The sequence below is a fragment of the Erpetoichthys calabaricus genome, chromosome 6 (assembly GCF_900747795.2).
Source record: "Erpetoichthys calabaricus chromosome 6, fErpCal1.3, whole genome shotgun sequence".
NCBI lineage: Eukaryota > Metazoa > Chordata > Cladistia > Polypteriformes > Polypteridae > Erpetoichthys > Erpetoichthys calabaricus.
Genome location: NC_041399.2, coordinates 63,803,102 through 63,829,173, shown reverse-complemented (window position 1 = coordinate 63,829,173; position 26,072 = coordinate 63,803,102). Strand labels below are relative to the sequence as shown.

General features: G+C 40.6%; 1 protein-coding gene across 3 annotated transcripts in view; it reads right to left on the bottom strand.

Moving 5' to 3' along the window:
- Nucleotides 1-663: 663 nt before the first annotated feature.
- The window catches only part of LOC127528454 (uncharacterized), a 107,723-nt gene continuing 82,314 nt past the window's right edge, over nt 664-26,072 (bottom strand). The window contains exons 3-6 of one of the 3 annotated variants that reach the window (XR_007935349.1): nt 6,696-6,805; nt 5,709-6,183; nt 4,981-5,264; nt 664-1,569 (exon numbers count right to left, since the gene is read on the bottom strand). Coding sequence is in view for 2 of the 3 variants with exons in the window: in XM_051929329.1 (XP_051785289.1) it covers nt 1,545-1,569; nt 4,981-5,840 (885 nt within the window). In the remaining variant the exon portion in view is untranslated. Of the gene's footprint in view, nt 1,570-4,980; nt 6,528-6,695; nt 6,806-26,072 lie in introns of those variants that run through there. The other 2 variants (XM_051929329.1, XM_051929330.1) reach the window with 2 other exon arrangements.

The following is a 26,072-nucleotide window of genomic DNA, read 5'->3' as shown; positions in this document are numbered from 1 at the left end:
CTAATTTCCTGAAATGATGAAAAAAAGCACACAAACAATTATACAAAAATCCAGTTATAACAATAAGGAATTTTCGGGCACTAGGTCACTAGCTATGATTATTTTGGAAAAAGTTTTGAAATGTATATTCTGCTCATACTGCCAATTTTAGATTGGGAGAACTCTATGGACCACAGCGTTTCCCGTGTCATTTCTTTGGGTTTCCCACCTCCTCCCTTCTTTCCATTGATTAATGAAGCAGAGATAGAGGTAGACCATTCAACATGTGACCTCTGTATGTAATTCTGATCACCTATCAATATCATCTGGTTGTGTGAGCCCTGTCTGTTACAGTGACATCCCAAATTACTATAAGGTATCCAGAGAGTCTTGAACCTATCTCTACTGCCTTTCTACAGCTACCCTTTGTAGGAGTCAGAGTTACTTGGATTCTTTTATTAGTACTAAGGCCTTTGTTTTCACACCATACTCCAACCAAACAATTTAAGGTATAGGCTTTATAAATCCTTTCATTATAACCTATTCATCTGTAAGAATTATGGCTTCTCAGTTCTCCTCACATGTGTCAGGGTCCCCTTCACTCTGTATTCACATTTGATTTACTGTACAGGAGCAAGTCAGGATCAGCCCTTGACCATATATCTAAGATTAGTCTTGGAAAATAATTTTGCACCACCTCCAATTTCCAACATATACTTAGTATTCTTGAGGCTGTCAAGCAGCTGTAGAAGCATGTGCAGTCATTGAAGGAAATCTTCCAGTTCAGTTTTGCTTGATGTTCAGCCTGATCTAGCTGCTGATTTGGACATTTCTTGAGGGTAGTCGATTCATCAGAGGATTTTTTTTGTCAGTTCAGTGAGAGTACTAGAATTTAAATTAGTGCAGAGAAGTTTCAAGTTTTGTTTTGACTTGTGTGCTGTTTTTCTAACTTTGCTTATAACATGTGTATATGTTTCTTTATAATTGTACTAATGCCTAAGGAATACTTGTCTATCCATTAGCCACCCAGCCAGCTTACTCCAGTTCAGGATGAAAGGGGACACAGCCTTTACAAAGAGAATAAGGCACAAGGCTAGAAATAACCCTGGACAGGGCAATCCAAGCAGAAGTATCTAGCAGAAGTAATTATTGCTAATCACTTAGCTATAGTATTGGCAATGTTTTGAAAGTGATGGTAATATAAAAAAAAGTGCATGAAATATATCCTTTCTCTGAACTTCTGTGACTCCCATGAATAAACCTTCTAAAAAATATGAACGTAAACTAAGCATTGTCAAAAGAAGACAAACACAAGAGATTAAGGGTTGGGGTTGTTAGCCCCGTATACTGAATGGTACGGTTTTCCAGGTCAAAACAGTTCATTAAATCAACTTTCGACAGATACAATAGGTAACACGGACATTTTATATTGACGGGACAGGAAATAAGACAGGAGGAATGTTGGGAGGCGTTGCAGTGGTTTCTGGGCATGGCGTCATCAAGGCTCGTCTTTGTTTAGAACTGCACCCAGAAGTGTGCGCTTGCGAGACCGTTCCGGGCGCTCTTTACGGCTCCACTGCTTCTGCCTTTCTGAGGAATTAAGAAAACAAAGGTTAGTACACCGTCGTAGCTCCCTCGCGGGGTGTTTTATGCAACGGACCGGGTCGCTCAGCTGCTCCCTAATCGCTCGTGCGTGACAGAACCCCCCCGTTAGCCCAGACCCACCGGGTCGGGTGACCCGAACCGAGAGGTCGTGAACGCGGGAGAGAGCATCCGCGTTGGCCTGCAGGGAGCCCCGACGATAAACGACAGAAAACTTGAACGGCTGCAGGTCCAAAAACCACCTGGTGACACGAGGATTCGAGTCACGATGCAGGGCCATCCACTGGAGGGCGGCATGGTCCGTTATCAAAGTGAATTCCCGTCCCAACAGGTAATACCGCAGGTGGGTTACTGCCCATTTAATCGCCAAGGCCTCCCGCTCCACCGCAGCATACCTGGTCTCCCGGTCCAGCAGTTTCCGGCTCAGATACAGCACAGGATGCTCAACACCATCGATGCTTTGGCTCAACACGGCACCCAAACCTGTGTCCGAAGCATCGGTCTGGAGAAGAAAGGGTAGACAAAAGTCAGGAGTACGCAATATCGGTGCAGAGGTTAGGGCTCGTTTTAAGTCACGAAATGCATGGTCCGCTTCCTCGGTCCACACCACAGTAACAGGAGCCCGCTTCTTTGTAAGATCCGTCAAGGATGCTGCCCTCTCAGAGAAGTGGGGTACAAACCGGCGGTAGTACCCTGCTAACCCCAGGAAGGCTTGCACCTGCTTCTTGACCATCGGACGGGGCCATTCCAAGATGTCTTTAAGTTTGGTACACTGTGGTTTAACTAATCCCCCTCCCACCAGGTAGCCTAAATAGCGGGTTTCGTTCATCCCAAAGTAACATTTCCGAGGATTGATACGAAGCCCAGCCTTCGCTAGTGACAGGAGAACCGTATAAACCTGCACTACATGGTCCTCCCAGGTGCCGGAATAGATAACCACGTCATCCAGGTAGGCGGCACAATAGGAGTGGTGGGGCCGTAGCACTCGATCAACCAGACGCTGAAATGTCGCTGGTGCCCCGTGCAATCCAAATGGGAGCACCTTATAGTGCCAGTGACCGCTAGGGGTACTGAAAGCCGTTTTTTCTTTTGCGGACGACGTTAAGGGAATTTGCCAATACCCCTTCGTCATGTCAAGGGTAGTCAGATAGCGGGCCGTCCCCAGTCTCTCTAGGAGCTCATCCACCCGGGGCATGGGATATGCATCGAACTTCGAGACCTGGTTGAGGCGCCTGAAGTCGTTGCAAAACCTCCACGAACCGTCCGGCTTGGAAATGAGGACGATAGGACTAGACCAAGGGCTATGGCTCTCCTCGATGATGTCCATGTCCAACATCCGTTGAACCTCTAGCTCCACCTCAGCACGTTTCGCCTCAGGGAGACGATAGGGCCGTTCCCTGACAACCACCCCAGGGTCGGTCACAATATCATGCTCAATCAGCGAGGTCCTGCCAGGTGTCTCGCTGACCACCTCCGGGACAGACAAGATGGCTCTTTCGAGCTCCTGTCGCTGGTGGGGCACCAAATTGGAGCCGAAGTTAAGGGGCATGATTTCAGAGAATAGGGCGAGAGTAGGACCGGGAGGAGGGTCTGGTTCCCGGTCTCTCCACGGTTTCAGAAGATTGATGTGATAAACTCTCTCCCTCGGTCAACGATTCGGCTGGCTCACCAAATAGTCGACGAGCCCTTTTCTCTCCTTCACTTCGTATGGGCCCTGCCAATGGGCTAACAGTTTTGAGTGGGAGGTGGGCACGAGCACCATCACGCGATCTCCAGGCCGGAATTCACGCAGCGAAGAGTTTCGGTTGTAATTCCGGACCTGCGCTGCTTGAACCCTGGCCATGTGATCCTTTAGTAACGGACTAATTTTCTCCAATCTATCGCGAAAGTGCGCGATGTATTCTAAGACATTGGTGGACGGATGGGCCTCCCCTTCCCATCCCTCTTTTAGTATATCCAATAATCCCCGGGGTTGGCGTCCATACAACAATTCAAAGGGGGAAAACCCTGTGGAGGCTTGGGGTACTTCCCTGTATGCGAAAAGTACGAGTGGTAAAAGCTGGTCCCAGTTTCTACCATCCTCTCTGACTACCTTGCGGAGCATCTGCTTCAATGTCTGATTGAAGCGCTCATCTAGTCCATCCGTTTGGGGATGATAAACGGATGTCTTCAGATGCTTAACCCGGAGTAATTTGGCAACTTCCCTGAACGTTTCCGAGGTGAATGGGGTACCCTGATCCGTGAGGATTTCTTTGGGTATACCCACTCGGGAGAATAAGTCTACCAATTCCCGTGCGATGTTTTTTGTATTAGCAGCTCGCAAGGGAACTGCTTCAGGGTATCGAGTTGCGTAGTCTACCATTACCAAAATATATTTAAAACCACGCACCGAGGTTTCCAGGGGTCCTACCAGATCGACACCGATCCGCTCAAAGGGTATATCAATAAGGGGAATCAGGACTAGAGGAGCGCGGTCGCTCCGAGGAATCTGTCGTAATTGACAAAAACGGGCAGGATTGACAAAAACGTCGGACCTCCTCCTTGATCCCGGGCCAGTAAAACCGAAGCGTTACCCTCTCCAGTGTTTTTTCGGCCCCGAGATGGGCGCCTAGGAGGTGGGCGTGAGCTAGTTCGCAGACCTCCCGCCGGTAAGTCTTCGGTACTAGCAGCAACTTCCTTACCTCACCGTCATGCTCGGCCACTCGATACAACAAGTCATTGTCTAACACAAAGTACGGCCCATGTGGTGTGGAAGCCATAGACGATATGTCGTCAGCGGACACTATAGCATTCCTGGCGAACTTCAGGGAATCATCATTCCATTGTTCCCTTTTGAATGACGCAGGGGTAGAGCGATATTGTATGTCTAACCCGCTGAGTGTATCCACTATTGGATCTGAGGGAGCACTCGACTGCAGCGGAACTTCGCCCGGGGTTACTTCCCGTCCGAGGTCCGGCGCCGAAGAGGGCCCCCCCGAGCAGTCCACGTCATCAACATTCACCGAGGTGCACGGCGTGAGAGCAGCTGGGAGGGCCTCCCGACCCACCATAACTAGACCCGGTTTGGCTTTTGGAGTGGTGACAGTCTTACCGCTTATTTTGTTAGACCAATCCCGTCCCAATATTACTGAGAAAGGGGGCTCTGGCATAACGGCCACCATCATTCGTTTTAGAGTCCCCTCCCAGGAGATGAAACACATTGCGGACCGGTAAGAGCGGGTCTTCCCGTGCACACATTTTACCCCCAAATGTTGGGGTAGCCATTGTCGCGGTAAAACATAACGGCGAGCAACAATGGTAATGTTGCTCCCGGAATCAAACATAGCCACCACCGAGTGTCCATTCAACAACACCACCCCCGTATTAGTAACCGCGAGGGGATTAGACAGTGCACAGTACCTTTCTTCCCGGGTCCAAGTGCAGTCCATGGGTTCCTGATTGAGGGGGCAGGCTGGCAGCAAATGTCCCGGCTCCCCACACTTGAAACAGCGCGGGAGCACGAGTTTACGCTCTTTTGGCCTGACCGGAGCCTCAGCGGGGCGGCGATAGGGCTCGGAGGCAACGGGCCGTCCCTGTCGAGACCCCCGACTGGAGCCATCAGATCCCCTGAGTTGGGTCACCGCCAGTTGTCGCTCCAAAACCTCCAGAAGGCCATTCATGTCTTTAAACGGGTGCCTCCGGACCTGCTGGGCGAGATAGTCCGGCATTGCATGAATCAAACCCTCACAAGCCACTTGCTCAACCACCTGGCGAGCCTGGTTCCTGTCTGGCCGTAGCCAGCGCCCTAGCTTACCCCAGTACTCGAAAGCCTGGGCTCTAGCTGGGAGTGCGGGGTCAAATCTCCAGTGCCGCCAGGCGCGTGCCTGCTGGCCAGAGGTCACACCGTATCGTAGGTATATCTCGGCCTTCAGGAGGTCATATTGGGCGGCTTCCTCCTCGGGAAGGTCATGATAAGCACGCTGCGCGGGCCCCTTCAGGTACGGCGCCAAGAGGGACGCCCACTCAGCCCGCGGCCACTGATTACGGCTGGCGGTACGCTCAAAAACACTCAAATATGACTCAATGTCATCATCGGCCGTCAGGGCCACCATCGAAGGGAGAGGAGGTCTCGCCGGCTCCGGTCTTACCGCTTCTGCTGCCGCCAGCCGCCTCCTCGTATCAGAGAGCTCGGCTTTCGTCGCGGCTGTGTCCAGTTTCACCGCCTGCAGCTCCGCGACGAGGGTGTTGAGGACCGCGTTCAGGTCCTGTCCTTCAGTCATTTTCTCGGACGTTAAGAGTATTTACTCTCCTGCCGACTACGCCACTGTCAAAAGAAGACAAACACAAGAGATTAAGGGTTGGGGTTGTTAGCCCCGTATACTGAATGGTACGGTTTTCCAGGTCAAAACAGTTCATTAAATCAACTTTCGACAGATACAATAGGTAACACAGACATTTTATATTGACGGGACAGGAAATAAGACAGGAGGAATGTTGGGAGGCGTTGCAGTGGTTTCTGGGCATGGCGTCATCAAGGCTCGTCTTTGTTTAGAACTGCACCCGGAAGTGTGCGTTTGCGAGACCGTTCCGGGCGCTCTTTACGGCTCCGCTGCTTCTGCCTTTCTGAGGAATTAAGAAAACAAAGGTTAGTACACCGTCGTAGCTCCCTCGCGGGGTGTTTTATGCAACGGACCGGGTCGCTCAGCTGCTCCCTAATCGCTCGTGCGTGACAGCATAAAAAATAAATTCTAACTTTGAGTAAAAACTAGGAAAATTTTCATTTTTTCTGAAAGCTACCTTGATCATCACTTCTGTCTTTATATACTGTTTACTTTAAACTAATGGTTAACTTTATCTGAGTGAAATAGTCTCTACCTGATGATGTACAATGCTGTTTTGCATTATCGTACACAATTATAAGGTATATAATTAAAATTAGTGCTTATAATGACCACTTAATGAATGGCTTTTCTGTTTTGCAACAGATGGTGCTATAACCGGCATTTTAAAACAATTTGCCTTTTCAGCTCCTTCTGCTTTGAGTATAAAGTTCCAAGACATTTTAGAGCATGCAAAAAGCAGTTCCAGTCTTCTTTCATGCTAAATGCAAAACAGGCCAGAACAGAAATGCTTACCATTCTTTTAAAAATGATGTGTCGTGGAATTGTAAGCTATTAGAGCATTAAGCAGAGGTTCACATACACCACATCCATTCAGCATCTAGCTGATGTTGACTTGTCTGAAACTGAAGAAAACTTTGATCATGTACTCTGTCAGAAAGATAAAGGGCAACTAAAAGGTCATTGTTGATCTTGATCTATAGATAGATAGATAGATAGATAGATAGATAGATAGATAGATAGATAGATAGATAGATAGATAGATAGATAGATAGATAGATAGATAGATAGATAGATAGATAGATAGATAGATAGATAGATAGATAGATAGATAGATACTTTATTAATCCCAAGGGGAAATTCACTATATTAAAAGCAGGTAATACTCAAAGACCTACAAGCATTTGTTACAGAAAGGAATGTTTCAAGAGAAATGACATCCCCACCATGTCAATGAACTCAATCTCTAATCAAAAAAATCCTGAAAAAGAGTAAAATTGATTCCATAAGTCTACAATTTGCATTTTCTTCTTCTCTGCTACTGACTCCATCACTACATCACTGCCCTTACCTTTTGATATCCTTATCGACTTGACAGACTGGTTGCCAAAGCAGTACCCATCAGCTCTAATTAAATTATTAATTTTAATAGACATCTGCATTTGCATCTTCTAAATTAGTGAAAGATCTTTACAGGTAGCAAACAAAGAAAGAATAAGTGGAGACAGGGCATATTACATGGTATGGAAAAGCTTGAAATTATTTAAAGTGTGGAGATCAACAATTTGCAATCTAATACTCTTCAGAAACAAACTATCAGATGAAACGAATACTGCGGATTCCTCACAGAAGATATGCTATCAATTCATTTGAGAAACCTGATTACTTAGATCAGGATTGTGACGATTTGAAAGAAAGAATGAAATGAGTCACTAGCCTAAAGCAAAACACGTACAAATGTTATTTTGAATCAATGGCGTTATGGATTAGAAGAATGAGAAGATTAACTGTGCACTTTATTTCTGTGTGTTAGGATTGGGTTGGTGTAGTATTAAAAGGTATGATGAGTTCATTGTTTAATGGATTTTTTGTGTTTTTTTTTAGTTTTCTCTATTATGATATTTTAATTTATAGTTACTCATTAACAAGAATTTTTGTGGGGTTTTAAAGCTTTTTTTTCAATGGAAACAAGGACTATTGCTTATTAAAGCCTTGTTCATTCACACTTACATGTTTACCTGGCCTACACCAGCCTAATCACATCATGACGCCTCATATCACCTGGAGGAGTACATGTCAACAAATGCGACATGGTGTAAATTTCCCACATGAAGACACGCCAAAATGCAGGATTGCGCACATCACTGTGTTTTCTCTACAGAAAGTGCACAGAAAGTCACCACTGCCAACCCCCCAACACTAACTAGCAACTGTCTTATCCTAGTTGAGGATATGCACACATACTAAATCACAAGAAGATGTATGCCTGAGAACACTTCACAGGAATTAAACCCCTTTCGTCTTGTGTGAAACGCACACATTTTGCTGAAGGTGAAACAAAATTTATTTAGCAAATTATTTTGCAAGATGAAAGACTGAGTGTTGCTGCTAATTCAGTTTTGCGTGAATCACGTTGCTCATCACTACACATGAGAATGCCCTGTAATGTCACATTTCTGCTTGTACAGATTGAGATGAAAGCACATTCTAGTGACATGTGAAATCAGAGAAACAAAATACTAAAATAGTGATACTTGATTACAACAGTAATATATGAAAGTTTATTCCCACCACGCCAATAAAAGTGTACTGCATTATTTTGCAAAAGAATTGTATTTTTTAACAATAATTATTGCATTAAATGTCGAAGGATCCACAGTATTGAGGAGTGCAGAAAAACTGCAAGAATAAATTGAAGGTGATTCAATGACTATGCGTCAGAAGCTTTCCTGGCACCACATTAAACTTAGGATGTAGAGTGTGTTATAAGTACTTTAGTGAATCAGGGGATAGGCTCAAGAAATAAAAAGTAAATTCAAGTACAGAGTAGTAATTTCCCCTCTCCGTTTGTTTCGCTACCTTTCCAGAGGACTGGAGGTTGTAGTTCATAAAGAATGAAATTCAAGGAAGTGACCAGCAGATAGACTGAACTAACAGGGGATAGGCAGCTTCATAGTCAAAAAGCCTTGCTAGAGTCAGAAAACCAAAGAAAAATATCAAAAACGAGTATTAAAACCAGATGGAAGAAAGGTTACAAAGCCCTCGGGTTAACTTATTCTGAATTGCACCTAATGATTACTTCTCAGTTCTCTAGAATTGAATCCAACACTATGACTGTTAAGAGTTGTGTGCCATCATCTTAAACAGGTACTGTGTGATGTCATCACAGGTCCAGCAGTTCATGGGAGTAGCAATGGTGGTCATTGTCAATGACAATATGGCCATGGACGTGGAAGACATGTCACATTATTTAATCACAAAATAAATACAAAAAAAATTCTGTAGTGGTGTCACCATAAGAATGGTAAAATATCCATCCATCCATCCATTTTCCAACCCGCTGAATCCAAACAGGGTCACGGGGGTCCGCTGGAGCCAATCCCAGCCAACACAGGGCACAAGGCAGGGAACCAATCCCAGGCAGGGTGCCAACCCACCGCAGGACACACACAAACACACCCATACACCAAACACACACTCGGGCCAATTTAGAATCGCCAATCCACCTAACCTGCATGTCTTTGGACTGTGGGAGGAAACCGGAGCGCCCGGAGGAAACCCACGCAGACACGGGGAGAACATGCAAACTCCACACAGGGAGGACCCGGGAATCGAACCCAGGTCCCCAGGTCTCCCAACTGCGAGGCAGCAGCGCTACCCACTGCGCCACCGTGCCGCCCATGGTAAAATATATTAACAATAATAAAACCAAGGGCAAACAGTTCAAAATTAAAAATCTCAAGATGGTAAAATTCAGATTAATTACAGGCAGCAACATGGTAAAATCAGTGTATCACACCTTCCACAAAAACACAGTTACACACACACACCCACAAATCCATCTGAACAAGCTGCTAATGGTAATTATTTAAAAGCATGAGAGAAAAAAAGGAATACCAAAAGGAAACTTACAAGAAGGGGATCTTCAAGCTTCGTCCAGACACAGTATCTGAGCTCTTAAGTTCATCTGAGTAGCTATGCAGTGTATATGTATTATAATAAAATGTATTTTTAAACATTTTAAACATGTTGCCCCAGATGTTTTTAGTGTTAAAGATGAATTTGAATCCTGGTCCAATGTGCACCTAGCATGTGTCTGAGTCTCATATCCTTCTGAGCTTATGCTTAAAAGCTGATGTTGTTATTTTATTATTTACTATGATAAAATATATTTTTTATATATTTTTATATAACCTCTTAAGAGAAAATGTTATATTTTATGGCATAATCATTTTTCTAGTACTAAGTATAGTACTAAGTACCCTTAGTACTAAGTTTCCTGTTTTTGTACCCAACTGGATCATAACAAATTAGATTTTTGTCCTTTTCCTTTAAAACAGGATAAAGCTGCAGAAAACTCACATGTCTCCAAAAATAAGAATAAAATAATACATTTAAAAAATCAAGTACGCCCTAAGATGACGGGACTATCAATCAACCTAGTGAATGGGGTCAACGTGTGGTCATTTAAGGTATCAATGTTTGTCGCGTCCCATTAGCAACTAGGTGTAACCAATCATGTTAAAAGTTTTCTGATTATGTAATGAATTCCTTTTTTAAACAGTGACCTAATCAACGAATTGTATAAATATAGCACAGGGGACACTTTTTTCTTTGTAACATGTTTATATTAAGATATGCACTTGTTGCCTCTTGCAAGATATAGATAAAGAATAATGATTGATGCTTTCTCCTGCCTGTGTTTTATAGCTTACATTGGGGCATTCCAATGGATGGTGTCTGTTTCAAATTCTTTTCTTTCACATTAACCAGAGAGAACATATCATCATGAATACTTACTGTGCCTGTGTAAAGTGCATTTATACTACAGTTAACTGAATACCTTTCACTACACACAGATAACCTTCATTGAACTAATTCTGCCCTCACCAGTGATGATGTAGGTGTGTCATAATAAAGGGACTGAATACTTATGTGGTCAATTATTTTGTGTTTTATTTGTAATTAATTTGGCTTTTGCAGAGATATGTTTTCACTCTGATATTTATGAGTCTTTTTCTGTTGATCATTGTGGTGAGAGAGGACATGCAGGTGATGGGTGTAACAAAACAAGATGCAGAGGACTGACAGATATGGAAAAAGATGATCCGTTGTGGCAACCCCTAACGGGAGCAGATGAAAGAAGAAGAAGATTGTCAAAAAAGCCAAATTACAGTAAATCCACTGTGACTCAATGTTGCATAACAATAAAATGTGAAAACTTCCAGGGAGGTAAATCATTTTTTGCATGCACCATAAATGTGTTTGTTTGTACTTATGTAGGACAATATCCTTACCAATATCCTGTGAGAAGATATTGAGTTAGATGTCCTAAAATGAAAAGATAAACATGTTTTTATTAACCCCTATTCTGTTATAGGATTAAACTCATCAAATGTCTTATTGAACACACAAAACACACAAAAAAGAAAGCCATGTGCAATGAGATTATACTTGTGTAGACGTTGAATGCAGTGATTTCAATCCCAGTTTGATCAGAATCAGCGTTGTTATGATACCCATCTATATCTGTATTTACGACTGTATTGACTTGGAGCTTATTCAACATAATGCTGAACCACAGTCTGTAACAGGACAGACTATATTTAGGCCCTTTCAATAAATCTCCAAAATATAGGAAGAAACTGGAGTATCAGAGAAAACCATTCAGAACAAAATGTGCAAACTTATATAAACAGTGAATTTGGAAAAGGCCAAAAATAAAATGCAGTTTTCTCAGAACTAAGAGCAGCAGCTCTTACCACTGTGTCACTGTCATGCCACCTGTTATAAATACAACTCTTGAAATGTATGCAAAAGGGTTTTTTTCCTGCAATAGCATCTTTTTTTATATTTGTCCCTCCATATGGTGTACATTTTTATTTGGGGCAAATGGGATTCAGAAATACAGTATCTCTGGGACTTAATGAGAGGTGTTCATAATTCATTTAAGCTCATGAATGGCATTGCATGGCTTCTGTGGTAATTATGATTAAGCTGAATCTAGGTTGGGAACAGCTCCAGAACAGAAGCTAAAAAATGATAGAAAGAAGAAGGTCAGGTGCTTAAATCCTTCTCAGTACATACTTAAATGAAAACATGGGCAAGAATGCAAATGAAAGACTGAACTCTCATGCCAGCTGGACTCCAATTTGATGTATGGCTTGAATTACTTATATATAGATTATCGTGTAGGTTTTCTCTGGGGACGTCAGTTTACTCCCAGAGTCCAATGACTTGTTGACATGTATGCTTTTAACTTGAATTTGTTACTCTATTTAGTGACTTGAGTTTGGTGTTTAGTGTTTCTTGTCAGGGTTGGGTCTTGCTGTCTGCCTGTTGCTGTCAATATGGACAGCGATTCTTCATGACCCTGATCAAAAAGTAGGTATTGAAATGAACTCAACAGTACACTTATACATGATTACATCAAATCCGTCGCCCATACTAAACCTTAATGTGCACCTTTACATTTATTTAGTCTATCAATAGTCAAGATCAATTTCCATTAAATAAAATGAAGCCTACTGCAATATTTTAACAAAGCATTGATGTCAAAATATGAACGGCAGAGATGCTGACGTGTTAATCAATCAAGATGATTTGTAAATAAATGCATTACAGGCTTTTGAATATTAATCACATGGTACAGACTTTATTAATAACACATTCAAAATTAGAATAGTGCATCATTAAGCCCTACAGCGTGTATGTTTAAAGCAAAAGAGGCAACACAATGGATGTGGAAGATGTACCAACAAGCATCAAAGCGCAGAACGAGAGTGAAGTAAAAATGTGCTGTGTAGGAAACTATCTCGGTATTTGTTCAGTATAATTCAGTGTACAGTGGTGCCTTACAGTTCACAAACACAATCCGTTCCTGAAGTCTGTTCGTGAATCAATTTGTTCGTACTCCAAAGCAATTTTTCCCATACGAATGTATTGAACTGTAATTAATTGGTTTCCAAGCCCACCTAACCCTATTTTTTCATTATTTTTTGTTTTTTTATAGTAAAAAATCGGAAAAAAAGACATTACAGTATAAAAAAGCCTTAATAATACAAAAATAAAAATAAAGAAACGTGGGTTTTCAGAGTGATAGACAAGCATTGGCTTCACTCTGAAGTCCCCATTCACATTCATGCTCAACAAAAGGGTGAGCCTGTCCTTCATTGGCTTGTGGCCTGGCAATGCCTTCTCCTCCCGCGTGATGTACAGTATGTCCTCTACAGCATCTTCTTCCAAAACAAGCCTGTCTCATCACAATTAAACACTTGATTTGGAAGATACCCTACCTCATCCAGAAACTTGCCAAACGTTTTCATGAATGCTTCCACTGCTGCCTTGTCTGAACTCACAGCCTCACCATACCTTACCACACTATGAATGCCACTTCTACATTGAAATTTTCAAATCACCCCCTACTTGATTTAAACTCTTCAAATTCTACACTCATACTGGGGGTTTAATCCTTGAAATCACTGTGCAATTGTCTTGCTTTCTCACAGATCATTGCCTCACTAATTCTATCACCAGTTATCTGTTTTTCATTAATGTACAGTAAAAACTAGTACGTACAGTACTGTGCGCACGTCTGACCCTGACCGAAGACTGGGAGAGAATGGACAGGATACTCGGCTAGGGGGGATTTTGTTTGTCAACCAAAATTTGTTCATTAACCATGGCAATTTTTTTACAAAATTTTTGGCCGTGATTCAATTTGTTCATGAACAGGGATGTTCGTGTCCCGAACACTTGATATGACTGTACTTGATTAGAATTATCCGTGTCCCAGGTTATCTACAGTGATGGGACTTAGCCAAAGTTTTTCAGACTGAATCTGTTTGGCACATTCATCATGTAAACCCCACTCCTACCACTTGATAGCATAATTCTGATGCCAATATGGGGATCTTGCAGTGAAATATGAGGTAGTTAGTCGTGTAATTATGGAGTGTGGGCAATGTCTTGCATTTTTCAATATATATAATGTAATTTTTTAAAATTGTAATTATTAATGGTTCACATTGGTGATTTTATGAACAATCTCCTGCTGAATTAATGCGGAGTTACTGTCCATGCCAATTAACCAGTTTGGGTATGATATGTCATCATATTCACTAGAAGGGCACCTATCAATCAAAATATACCCCTATTCAGTTCTTTGTGAATCTACAAGTATGAATATTTTATATGAAAGAGTATTATTTCATTAAAAAATTATTAATGGATGTGCCTAAGGGTCTGATTGAACAGGCACAGCCTACTAAGGCCTGCCAACAGCAACAGGTCTGAATAACGAGCTTTTACATTATAAAACCAAACTCTTGTAGCCTGTAAACAATTAAAAATCAGTAGATTTTCTTCCTACTTTTTGTATGGTATGTAATACTCGTTGGAGGGTTTTCTGACACATTTACTGACCGGCTTAAATTCTACTTGTTAAAGAGAGAGAGAGAGCACATGATGGAGTAATAATAAGCAGCAGGGTTGCCAGTGCTGGGTTTTTAAATCCCCGGTGTTTTCAAATTTAATGAAAGGTAAGCTTTTCTATGTATTACTGTGAAAAGGCGCTATATAGGCGCCCGACCCGACACAGACTGGACATGGAGGCACACTTAAAATAAATAAACTGTTTATTTTTCTTCACCTGTGGGGCACGTCTTCCCCGTGACCCCATACAGGCACAACACAGTTCCAAGCACAGCAATTAATACACTAACCCAAATAAAGCACACTCTTCTTCTTCCACCACTCCTCCCAGACAACGTCGTCCTCCTCTTTCCGATTCTGGCTCCTGAGTGGTGGTCGCTGGCTTCTTTTATCAGGCGCCCGGAAGTGCTGCAGGTGCTTGATTGGTGACACCCGGCTGCTGTGGCGAAATAACTTCTCAGAAGGGCCCAGCAGCTCCTGCTGCATCACCCCCTGTGGAACCCAACAGAGCTGCACCAAACTCTAACCCCCAGGGAGGCTGCCATCTAGCGTCTAGAGGGAGGTATTGGGTCTCCCATTCTTGCTCCCCTGGAACATATACTGCAGGGGCGTCCTGGCCGGGCATGGGCCCCAGCCACCTGCCATAATTACATTAAATTGTATGTATATTGACATTGATTGAGGCTTCTGCAAACTGAGAGTATGTTTATTACAAGCATCAAACACATACTGAATCTGTTTACAGTTCATAGATTCTCCAACACTGACCAACACGGGAGTGTCTGCCATTCAATCTATAAAGGTTAGTGCATCTTCCCTTCCCAAGCAGTCACTTGCACTTAACACACCTACTCTCTAACTTTGCCATGTGATTGACTGCAAGCAGGGGAAAGGAAATCCTGGCCACCTGATTGGCTGGCTAATGCTTCTTCTCCACTCCGCAACTTGTGTAGAGAGAATTTTTTATCTCAAATGAACTGCATTAAAACAAACAACACAAACAACATAAAGCAGAAACTACAAAAGACAACCTGCTTGCAAAGCAAGGAGTAACAAAACATAATAACAATTGTACAACTTGGGAGCCAAAAAATGAATCAGTAAGATACCTTCAGTAAGGACAAGTATACTAAAGATATTCTGAAAGACGAATGTACAGATTCTATGTTAACAGTCTATGGAGATTTGGATGAGAAAGGAATAAAATCAAGAGTAAAATCAAAATAAAAGTAAAAGTAAAATAATTTATTGCTAAGACTTCGTAGTACCTGTCAATAAATAGTAAAATAATTTAGTTTAAAACTACTATATTGTGTTTTATGCTATCTTGTTTTTGTGTCTTTATTTATTTATTTTTTAGGAAACCCCGCTGGAAACCCTAGTTAGACCAGACCTGAGTTTGAATCCTAACCAAGGAAATGTCTGCATGAACTTACCAGGTTCTCTAAATATCTAAACCACTTTTCATCCAACATTTTATAAATTCTGTATTATATGATGAGGTGATTCTCAGTTTGCTTAGGGCATAGGTTCTTAAAATATGGGTCACGATTTGCCTGAATTTGGATAGTGTAGTGTCTTAATTCTCAATAGTACTCAATGGGAAAGAGCCGCATAAGGTTTGTGGAGTGCTTTGCGATGGATTTCCGCCAGCAATTTAAGAAAAAGGCATTGCTCTGCTACTACATCCTTCGCCAATTTTCCAAGGGGGGCGATCAGTGGTCTCAAAGACTGACAAAAGGCAAAATTGGGTCACAAGAAAAAAAAGTTTAAGAACCAGTGGACTATGGGTATATGTATGCCCTTAAATAAATGCTTTCCCTTCCAGGGCCGGTACCAGCCTCGTGCACAGTGCTCAAAAAACAAACTTGCAACCCTATAGTTGGATTAAGCAGATTTAAGAATTGATGCATTGAAAGTGACTGTCATGTCTGTCTAAAAGAAGTATAAATCACTCTCAGTTACCTGCTCTGGATCTAATTGTTATTATCTACCTTATTCAAGCAGACAGGGTGTTACTTTGAGAGGCAGTCCTATTTCTGTAAAATTTCAAATGATAATGCTGATAATCCAAGAGTTTTATTCTCAACTATTAATCGTCTTCTAAAGCCAGCTCACACAATGGAATGCCTCCTAAAAACTATCAATGAAACTTGTGAAGTTTTCGCAATATTTTTAAACACAAATATAGTACATCCCCCTAAATTTAATCCTGTTGAACCCCATCATCACTCCCATTTAAGCGAGTTAAGTGTTTTCACTGAAACAGATCTACCCGAACTACAGTATGTAGAATAATTTCTCTGCTAAAATCCTTTATCTGTGTTCCTGACCCAGTACAAACAAGCTTTTTCAAAGAAGTGCTGATTGATAGTGTACTTGACATAGTGAACAGATATGGGGGTCTTCCCTGATTGTCTAAAGACTGCAGTTGTTAAACCCGTGCTCAAGAAAAGTAATCTCAATTCCTCTGTCTTTGACAATTTTAGACAAATTTCTAACCTGTCTTTCTTAAGTATAATTCTAGAAAAGGCAGTTTTTAAGCAGCTCAATGATTATTTGATTAAACATTCTATTCTTGACAAGTTTCAGTCAAGTTTAAGAACAAATCATAACACAGAAACTACACTGGTTAAAGTAGAAAATGATTTGCAGGTTAATACAGACAGAGGTTATATATCTGTTCTTGTTCTATTAGACTTGAGTGCAGCATTTGACACCAGAGACCACAGAATTCTTATAAATAGCAATATACAATGGGTGAGGTTCTCCAAAAGTATCTTAAATTGGTTTCAGTCTTATTTAACAGGTAGAATATTCTTTGTTAGTTGTGATTGTCCTTCGAAGATCAATGATATTGTATGTGTGAACTATTCTAACTCCTTTGCTTTTTTCAATCTACATGCTTCCATTAGTCAGATTATCTCAAAACACGAGGTGAGCTGCCACAGTTATGTAGATGACACACAGCTTTATTTATTGATAATGCCTGATGACCCTGATGCTTTTGGCACTCTAATTTAATGTCTTAGCAGTATTTCCGAATGGATGAGTAGTAACTTTCTCAAACTAAATAAATCTTAGTGATTGGCAAAATTTGACAAAGTTTAAAAGTCAAGGGGGAGTTAAAGAATTTAAGGGTAATCATTGACTGATGTAAACTTTAAATCACATATTAACCAGATTACTAGGACTGCATTTTTTCAATTTTGGAATTCAGAAAAAGTAAGAACTCTTATAACATTACAAGATGCTAAAAAATTAGTTCACACTTTTGTTTTTAGTCAGCTAGATTACTGTAATGCACTCTTAACAGGACTACCTAAGAAAGACATCAATCAGTTGCAATTAGTGAAGAATGCAGCAGCCAGAATCTTAACTAGAAAACAAACATCTGAGCACATCTCAACAGTTTTAGCATTGCTACATTGGTTACCTGTGTCATTTAGATTTGACTTTAATATATTACCAAAGTTGTATAAATCCTTAAATTACCTTGATCCTTGCTATATTTTGAAATGCCTGTCCCCCTACACTCCAAGTCATAACCATAGATCTTCTAATGGTAGTCTGCTTATAATTTCAAAAGCTAAAATTAAAAGAAGTGGCGAGGCAGCATTTTGCTGTTATGCACGTAAGTTCCAGAATACTTTACCAATACAAATTCGGCAGGCTGATACTGTGGAACATTTTAAAAAACTGCTAAAAAAACATTATTTTAATTTTGCTTTTTTTGTAGCTATATTTCAGTTGTACTTCTAATAGTCTATATAGGCATATAATTATCATATTCTTCAGGGATTTGAAATCTTTAATAATCTCTACTTTTCTCTGCTGTCTCTCCTGTGGTACTGATTTGTGCCACCACCACCACCCGATCAAGGCATCATGCACCCACCCGTGATGCTGGAATGAAGGCGAGTGCCTCAGCTGTCCATGAGATCGACTTCATTGAATCCTGTCATATGAAGCCTGGAAAGAAAGAGGAGTGAATAAAAACATGTATGTCAGGTAGAATGTCCACAGAGGGTTGGGCGGTCTTTTGATCCTGAAACCCCTGCTGATTTTGTTTTTCCGGCTTTTTTGCTTTTTTTCCTGTCCTCCCGGCCATCTGACCTTATCACCAGACTCCTCTTTAGAGACTTGCATCATGATATTGCGTATAAGGATGCTACTCTTCTACTTGATATTTATCTGTTTTTTAAGGTCTTATAGGTTTATTTTGTTACTTTTTCTTTAATATTATTGACTAATCTTATTTGTCTTTCTTTGACATCTTGTAAAGCACTTTGAGCTACATTGTTTGCATGAAAATGTGCTATATAAATAAATGTTGTTGTTGTTTTGTTAAAGAAATGTAACCATAATGTCATTATGTTAATTAATACCTCTGCATTGTGCTTCATTCAACACCCCATCGATGATCATAAAACAAAACAGAGGTTTCTTTTTTATCTCTGCAGAATTTATTCAAGATTAGACTTACTCTAAGCAATAAAGACAATGTGAAAGCTAAACAAACCCCAAACACAAACACACAAAAACACAAACACAGTCCTGAATTCAAATAGAGTGTTTATTACACAAAGTACCTTATAGAAAGCCAATAAACAAGTGTTGTCTCTTCATTCTCCTCCTCTTACTTTCTCTATCACCCTGCAGTTGAGTCTTGACCTCCTTTCTCCAAGCTCTGATTTGCCTGGACAAGGCAGTGCGGCTCAATTATCGAGGACCCAGGATTTTTTTTTTGTTTTTGTTCTTTATTTCACCTTATACGATTTCTCGTATTAGGAATTTGTTAGTTTTCGCATACCCCTTGGGGTCAGAGCGCAGGGTTAGCCATTGTACAGCGCCCCTGGAGCAATTACAGGTTAAGGGTCTTGCTCAAGGGCCCATCAGAGTAGGATCTCTTTTGGCAGTGACGGGGATTCGAACCAGCAACCTTCAGGATACCAGCGCAGATCCTTAGCCTCAGAGACACCAGGATTATTTCCAGCACCAAGGTTTTTGCCTGTTGGAAGCACTTCTGGGGTCATAAAGAAGTCCCAAATAGCAGGGAGTGCATCTTCCTGCAGCACCCTCTTGTGCTACTGAGGAACCCCAGCTGGGCTGCTCTTCCAGGCTACAATTCCTGGCATTCCGTTGGCTGGTTTCTGATTTGGTACTGATATGCAGGGCTGCTGCCTTCTAGCATCATGGGGGAATAAACACCCCCTCAGAGACAGTTCTTCCTTGTCATTCTCTTTCATCCTGGTTAGGGAAGGTACTATACTGTACATATATCCGTTTGGGATGCCTATCCATCTGCCTGGGGCTTCCCATCTCAGTAAGGAATCTTCTTCTTTCCTGTTTGAAATGTCTGTCCATCCACCTGAGAAGTCTCATTCAGGTATGGTTGCCTTTCTCTTCCTTGGCTAGGAAGCTTGTCTGTCTTCTTGGATTCCCCAGTCCGGGAAAGGAACCATCTCCTCTTCTGGTCGGAATGCCTGTCCATCCTTTGTTGCACTTGCAATATACATAGTCCATTTTACTTGTGGTCCACATCGGAGTATCTGAGTAGTATTGGTTGGGGCACATCTGACAAAAGGATTAAATTAAATTAGTTTAATAATTTGCAAACTTGTCTTGCACAACAATATGAAAAAACAAACTTTCCTAACAACAAACATATTACTACAATCCTCAGAAACTAGAAATCTGAGCTACTTATGGGCATACGAGTGACACTTGCTGCACAGTATATCAAAAAAGTAGTTTGAGAGTCAAATGTGACCATAAGATGCAGGTTAGCAGCTGTCCATTTTTCTGCAAGAATGTGCTTTCTACCTAAATTATATGGTTATTCTCTTTGAGGCTGGTCTTCTCAATTCACACAGTAAACCCTGGCTACTGTGCAATACATGGCCTAATATTACACAGGGCTGCAACAATAATATTGAAGCTGAATATTTCAAATGACTAAGCTGTTATTTTCAATTACATTTATTCATGTTCATACTGAGGTTTTTGACAGTAGTTGATGGTCAGGGGGATTACACTATCTAAAAAAAAATAATAAAAAAAGAAATAAGCAGCAGGTAGGTACAAGATATCTGACTTGTAGGGGGTGAGTTTCAGATGATGGTCATTCATCCATGTGGAAAAGGCAGAGAGCCAGAAGTAGATCCGGGCCAACATCAGTAGATTAAAAAAGAATAAAACAGGGAAATCTCCATGGAGAATATGACAGTTATAAAACTGCCTAAAGAAAGAAGCTAAAAAGAGAATTGTTCACCACTAATCTAGCTAACTAACTAACTAACCAAATAAACAAAGACTAAGGGGAGTTACATGATAAGACCTGTCTGAATGATAGGAATTAAAGTGAGCAAGTTGTTTTTTCTGTGTTGTTTCTCTTCAACAACGTCAGACCCCTCACTGTTTATAACACTGTTATAAATGTAATCCAAGCACAACAGAAATTCTTAAAAATAATCTATATATATAAAATTCTTTTCGCGTTTGGAACGGAAATTACGTATGAGCATTTTAAACGTAAATTACGTATGACCACAGAGGAACAGGAAAAACATGCTTAATAAACCTGATTCTTGCCGAGAGAGCAAATGGTGACATAGCTCTGGCTGTAGCGTCATCGGGAATTGCTTCTACATTATTAGATGGAGGCCGTACAGCACATTCGGCATTGCAATTACCATTAAACCTCGCTCATGACGAAAATCCAATTTGCAACATACACAAGGGCTCTGGAAAGGCAAAAGTCTTGCAACATTCAAAGATAATAGTTTGAGATGAGTGCACCATGGCACATAAAAGAGCTTATGAAGCCTTGAACCGAACAATGCAAGATCTCAGAGATCCTAGCAAAATAATGGGAGGTACTGCTGTTTTACTCGCATGAGATTTTCGTCAAACATTACCAGTTATTCCACGAGGGACACCAGCGGATGAACTCAACGCGTGTTTAAAATCCATGCTTCTCCCACGGTCAGTTATATGTCGCGTGTTCTCGGGTAGGTACACCAAAAAATTTATACATTTATGCACCTAATGGGCAAACAAAAAATGTAGTATATCCGAAAGCACTACAGTAGTACTCAATGTATTTTTACTTCTTAAATGTTAATGTTTTACTGTTTAATAATTTATACACTTCTTATACAGTATGTTGTTCAAATTCTTTTATCAAAATATTTTACTGTTTAATAATTTATATTTATATGCAATGTGCTTCTTATATATTACTTCATATTCACATATGATAATGATGTTAATAATGTTGTTTATTTTGATTTCTATGTTATTGTAAATGTTCTTTATTTGTTGAAAAATAAAATTGGCAATTAACAAACTTATTTTATAAATACTACATTTTATTCATTTCCCTTGCACTCAGTGAGCGAAGCCACTGGGTAATCAGCTAGTAATAAATAACAATTCTTTAGATGTATATAGTGCTTTTCTTACAGCTCAAAGCACTCTACATAGTGAATTGGGAGCCACTTCAATCACCACCAATGTGCAGCACCCACTTGGAGGATGCGATGGCAGCCATTTTTGCTCTGGTATTTGCACCACATGCTATTAGGTGGTGAAGTGGTGAGAGAGACAGTTAGCCAATTAGGGACAGGGGATGATTAGAGGGCCAGGTGGACAGTTTAGCCAGGAGATCAGGATTCACCCTGCTTTTTTACTCAGGATGCCCAGGGATCTTTTATGACTACGATAGTCAGGATCTCAGTTTTATGTCTCACCCAAAGGACAGTGGAAGTTTTTATAGCAAAGTTTTCCCCATCACTGTACTGGAGCATTGGTATCCACACACTAACCAGAGGGTACCTGATGGCCACTCCATCACCTCTTCCAGGTGCAACTCAAGCTTTTGCTAGATGGTCTCCCATCCAAGTAGTGGCTAGGCCCAAACCTCCTTAGTATCAGATGGTTTACCGGTTCTGAAGTGCATGTGGTATGGCTACTGTTTACATTTTTTTATATGACCTGTAAATGTTATTTTTATGTGTATATTTCAGTTTCAATTATATTTTTCTCTAAGTTGGGTTCTTTTCCTGCTTAAAAAAATCTTATAAATAAAATATATTATTTTGATCTGCCAGATGTGACCCGGAGCTGGATTAAGCAGGCCTGATAACATTATGTTATGTTATAATCAGTGGTGTTTTTGGTATATATAACCTGAATTTTCCTATATCCATCCAGACTTCTCTAAGCAAATATTAAATAAATAATGAGATGTAACACAAAATGACACATTTTATTGGCTAACTAAACGGATTACAAAATGCAAGCTTTCGAGGCAACTCAGACCCCTTCTTCAGGCAAGCAGTAGCCTGAAGAAGGGACCTGAGCTGCCTCTAAAAGCTTGCATATTGTAATCCATTTAGTTACCCAATTAAAGGTGTCATTTTGCTTCACATCTCATTGCATCCGTAATGGCTAACACGGTACATCACCCAACTACTACTTGTCTAACTAATCAGTCCCTGTTGTGCTGATGAGCAGTGAAACACCTTTTACTCATGACTAGTGAATTTACCTTTCATGTCACATAAAATGAGCCAAACAATGGAATGCTGGTGCCTGGTCTGTCTCGACTGGCATCATATGATTGTGATGCCCTTTGATGGCAAAATATAACCATATACAGTCGTTAAAAAAAGGGAGAGCTTTGCAACCACTCACAGGAAAATACATTTATTATGAATTGTCTAAACGAAACTGCAGCTCCTTAAGTTTACAATTGAATGGTTCTGAACTGATAAAGTACAAGCCACAATAATTTGACATTAATGCACAGATTACACACATTGCACAATTCAAACTGCACACTGAACATTCAATGCAGTGCTAATCACTGTGTGGCCAGGTCAGTGCGAGGCCAGTAAACAATTGAAAAGACTTCTAAATTCTACAGACGCTTCCCATCCAAACCAATAGAAGTTGAGAGGATCTGCTAGGAAGAATGGGATACTCTGAAAACATCCAGGTGTGCAAAGCTTGTACAGACTTACCCACACAAAGATGTAATTTCTGTCAAGGAGTTCTACAAAGTAATGAATAAAGGGACTGAATTCTTACATGAATGATAGATTTCAGTTTTTGACTTTTGAAAAAAATTCAAGCCTTTCTGAAAACACATTTTCACTTTGTCATTATTGGTTATTGTGTGTAGATTGATGGGCACAAATGGCAAAAAATGTACAACACAAAAAAGTGTGTGGAAAGTGTATGGGGCTGAAAACTTTCCGAGTCCACTGCCTATTTCTGTCATACAGCATATATGACACATATGTGATGTACTTTATCTGGAGAATTGTTTGGTATGCTAAAACTGTTCTTTCTGTAGAATTTAACAAAAACAACATTTAAATTGATTCAAGTTCATAGACTTTTTTCAGGGGTTCCTTTTCTTCTCACTAGGCTCCTGATAATGAGACCTAAATTTTGAAGCAAACATAGTTCCACTCCTCCTGTGACATCTGTGAAATTTACAACTGCTATGAAGTACATATTTTCAGTAACATTTTATGACACACTTGCAGGTAGGTAACTGTGTTTATACTACAGATAACAGTAATAAAATTTCTCTCGCATGAGTGCAAAAGTATTGAATGAAATTTTGTCTTACACTTTGTGCTAACGTGTTGACAAATGCCTTTCAAAATCAAACGATTTAAGAACTGCACTTGTTTTACATTAAAAGAAATGGATGTGCTAAACTAAGTTCATAGAAGGATTGTAGCAAACGTAAGACTGATATGTAATATCTGAAATCTATGAACTAAGAGCTGAAAACGCACTCTGTGGAAGAGGGAAAAAATGAAAATTTTCATCACATTCTTGGCTAAATCACAAAAGGAAGCTTGGCAAAGGACATAATATGTCATTAATGCTTAATGGATAAGTTTGGTATTTTTCATTTTATGGTAATTTTTTCATAACTGTGGCATGTTATCACTTGCCCTAGACACCTGCTTTGTTAATTGAGAATTGATAACTGAGAGAAAATGGATCTCTCTGAGCGGCTTACAACTGTGGCCAATAATGCACTAGTCAAAATGTGAAACCTAAGCCTTAAAACTTAGAATTCTCTGAAGTCCCTTTTGCACATCTGCCTTTTGTAGGCTGGTGACAAAATAATCTTTCAAATAATTAATTTTATCACAGATCTTTGGTACTATCTTTTGTGAAGGAGAAACACATATTCTATTCCCAACTCCCAATAACCTGTGTCAGGGTAATGTGTACAATGGAATACAACAAGTCACTTGAAAACACTCTAAGGTAGGAAATCACAAACAAATCTTGAAATAAGGCATTGCTCAACGATTATTTGGTACAAAGGAGTGATAAATGTTACAGGATGTTTATAGCTTTATAGGATTACTAGCAAAATACCCACACTTCGCAGCGGCGAAGTACTGCCTTAAAATTTTTATTAAGAAGAAAAGTAAACCTTTTTAAACTAAAGGAAAATATACCAATAATTATTTGTTAAGGATCTGTTTGTAAACCCCGCTGTCAGTTCGGCCCTCCAGTTGTAATATGACCAAGCTGTGCGCTGAGCTTACTCTTGAGCATGCAACGTACAGTTGGCCATGTGAAAAGCAATCTTGCCTCAAATCAATGCCAACCTTTTGTAGGGTCTGTCCCTGAGACTTATTAATTGTCATTGCGAAGCAGAGCCTTACTGGAAATTGGAGGCATTTGAATTAAAATGGGAGATCAGAGGGTATAACGGGGAAGCGAGGAATAAAAACTCTCTACCCTGAGCCACTGCCAGTAAAAACAGTTGCCTCAATTAGGTTCTTTTGCAGACACGTGACCTGAAGTCTCGTGCCGTTACAAAGTTTCAGTGGCTGTAAGTTTTTCAGTAACATTATTAGTGCCCCAACCTTCAAAATTAGATTATGTCCAGGAGTGCCTGGAAGATTCAGAGTGTGGAGAAACTCTACCGGATAGTACCGTCTTCCACTTCTACAACTGAATCCACAGACTGATATGTTTTCAGTTGTGAAGGTAGTTCTTGAAGTAAAATGTGGTTTATAGTTGTAGTCATGTCATTTCTTGGTGTCAGGATAGCTCTCTCCCTCAACCATGACACATCTTTTTCGTGGAGATTTTGTAGATTGGGGTAAACATTTTGAAGAAGGCTTTGTAAGAGGCATTGGCGATTGTCCAAAGGTGTAAAATATTTGGCCATTTCGGTACACTTGAAAGCGACAACCGAACAATTCAGTGGCAGCCATCAACTCACATGCAGAACCATAGGTGAAGGGCTTAAGCATTTCACTCTTATAGTGCTCCTGTGTAGTATAATTATCTCCTGTTCCGTCATCAGTCCACACCTTGAACCTGTCCCAGTCATTCAATACATAAGACACAATGTTCCTCTGGATATCAAGAGTGAGCCTGATATGGCCGTGCAATACGTAAAACAGAGAATGGAAAAGGCAGGCACCATCTCCGGGCATGGAAACCACTCGGTAAGTGACAGTTCTTTGATCGATGGTGATCACCTCGATAGACATGTTAATGGGGGTACGGTTGGAACGATAAAGAAAATGGGTACCTGAACAATGTAAACTAAGTCTAAAATACCTACACAATAACTATAATCATAATAAACAAACAATAAAACAGCGGAGAAGCCGTGGATTAAATAAAAAGGCTGCAGTTATCAGCAGGGAGATGTGAATACCGTGGTGAAGCAAGGAAGGG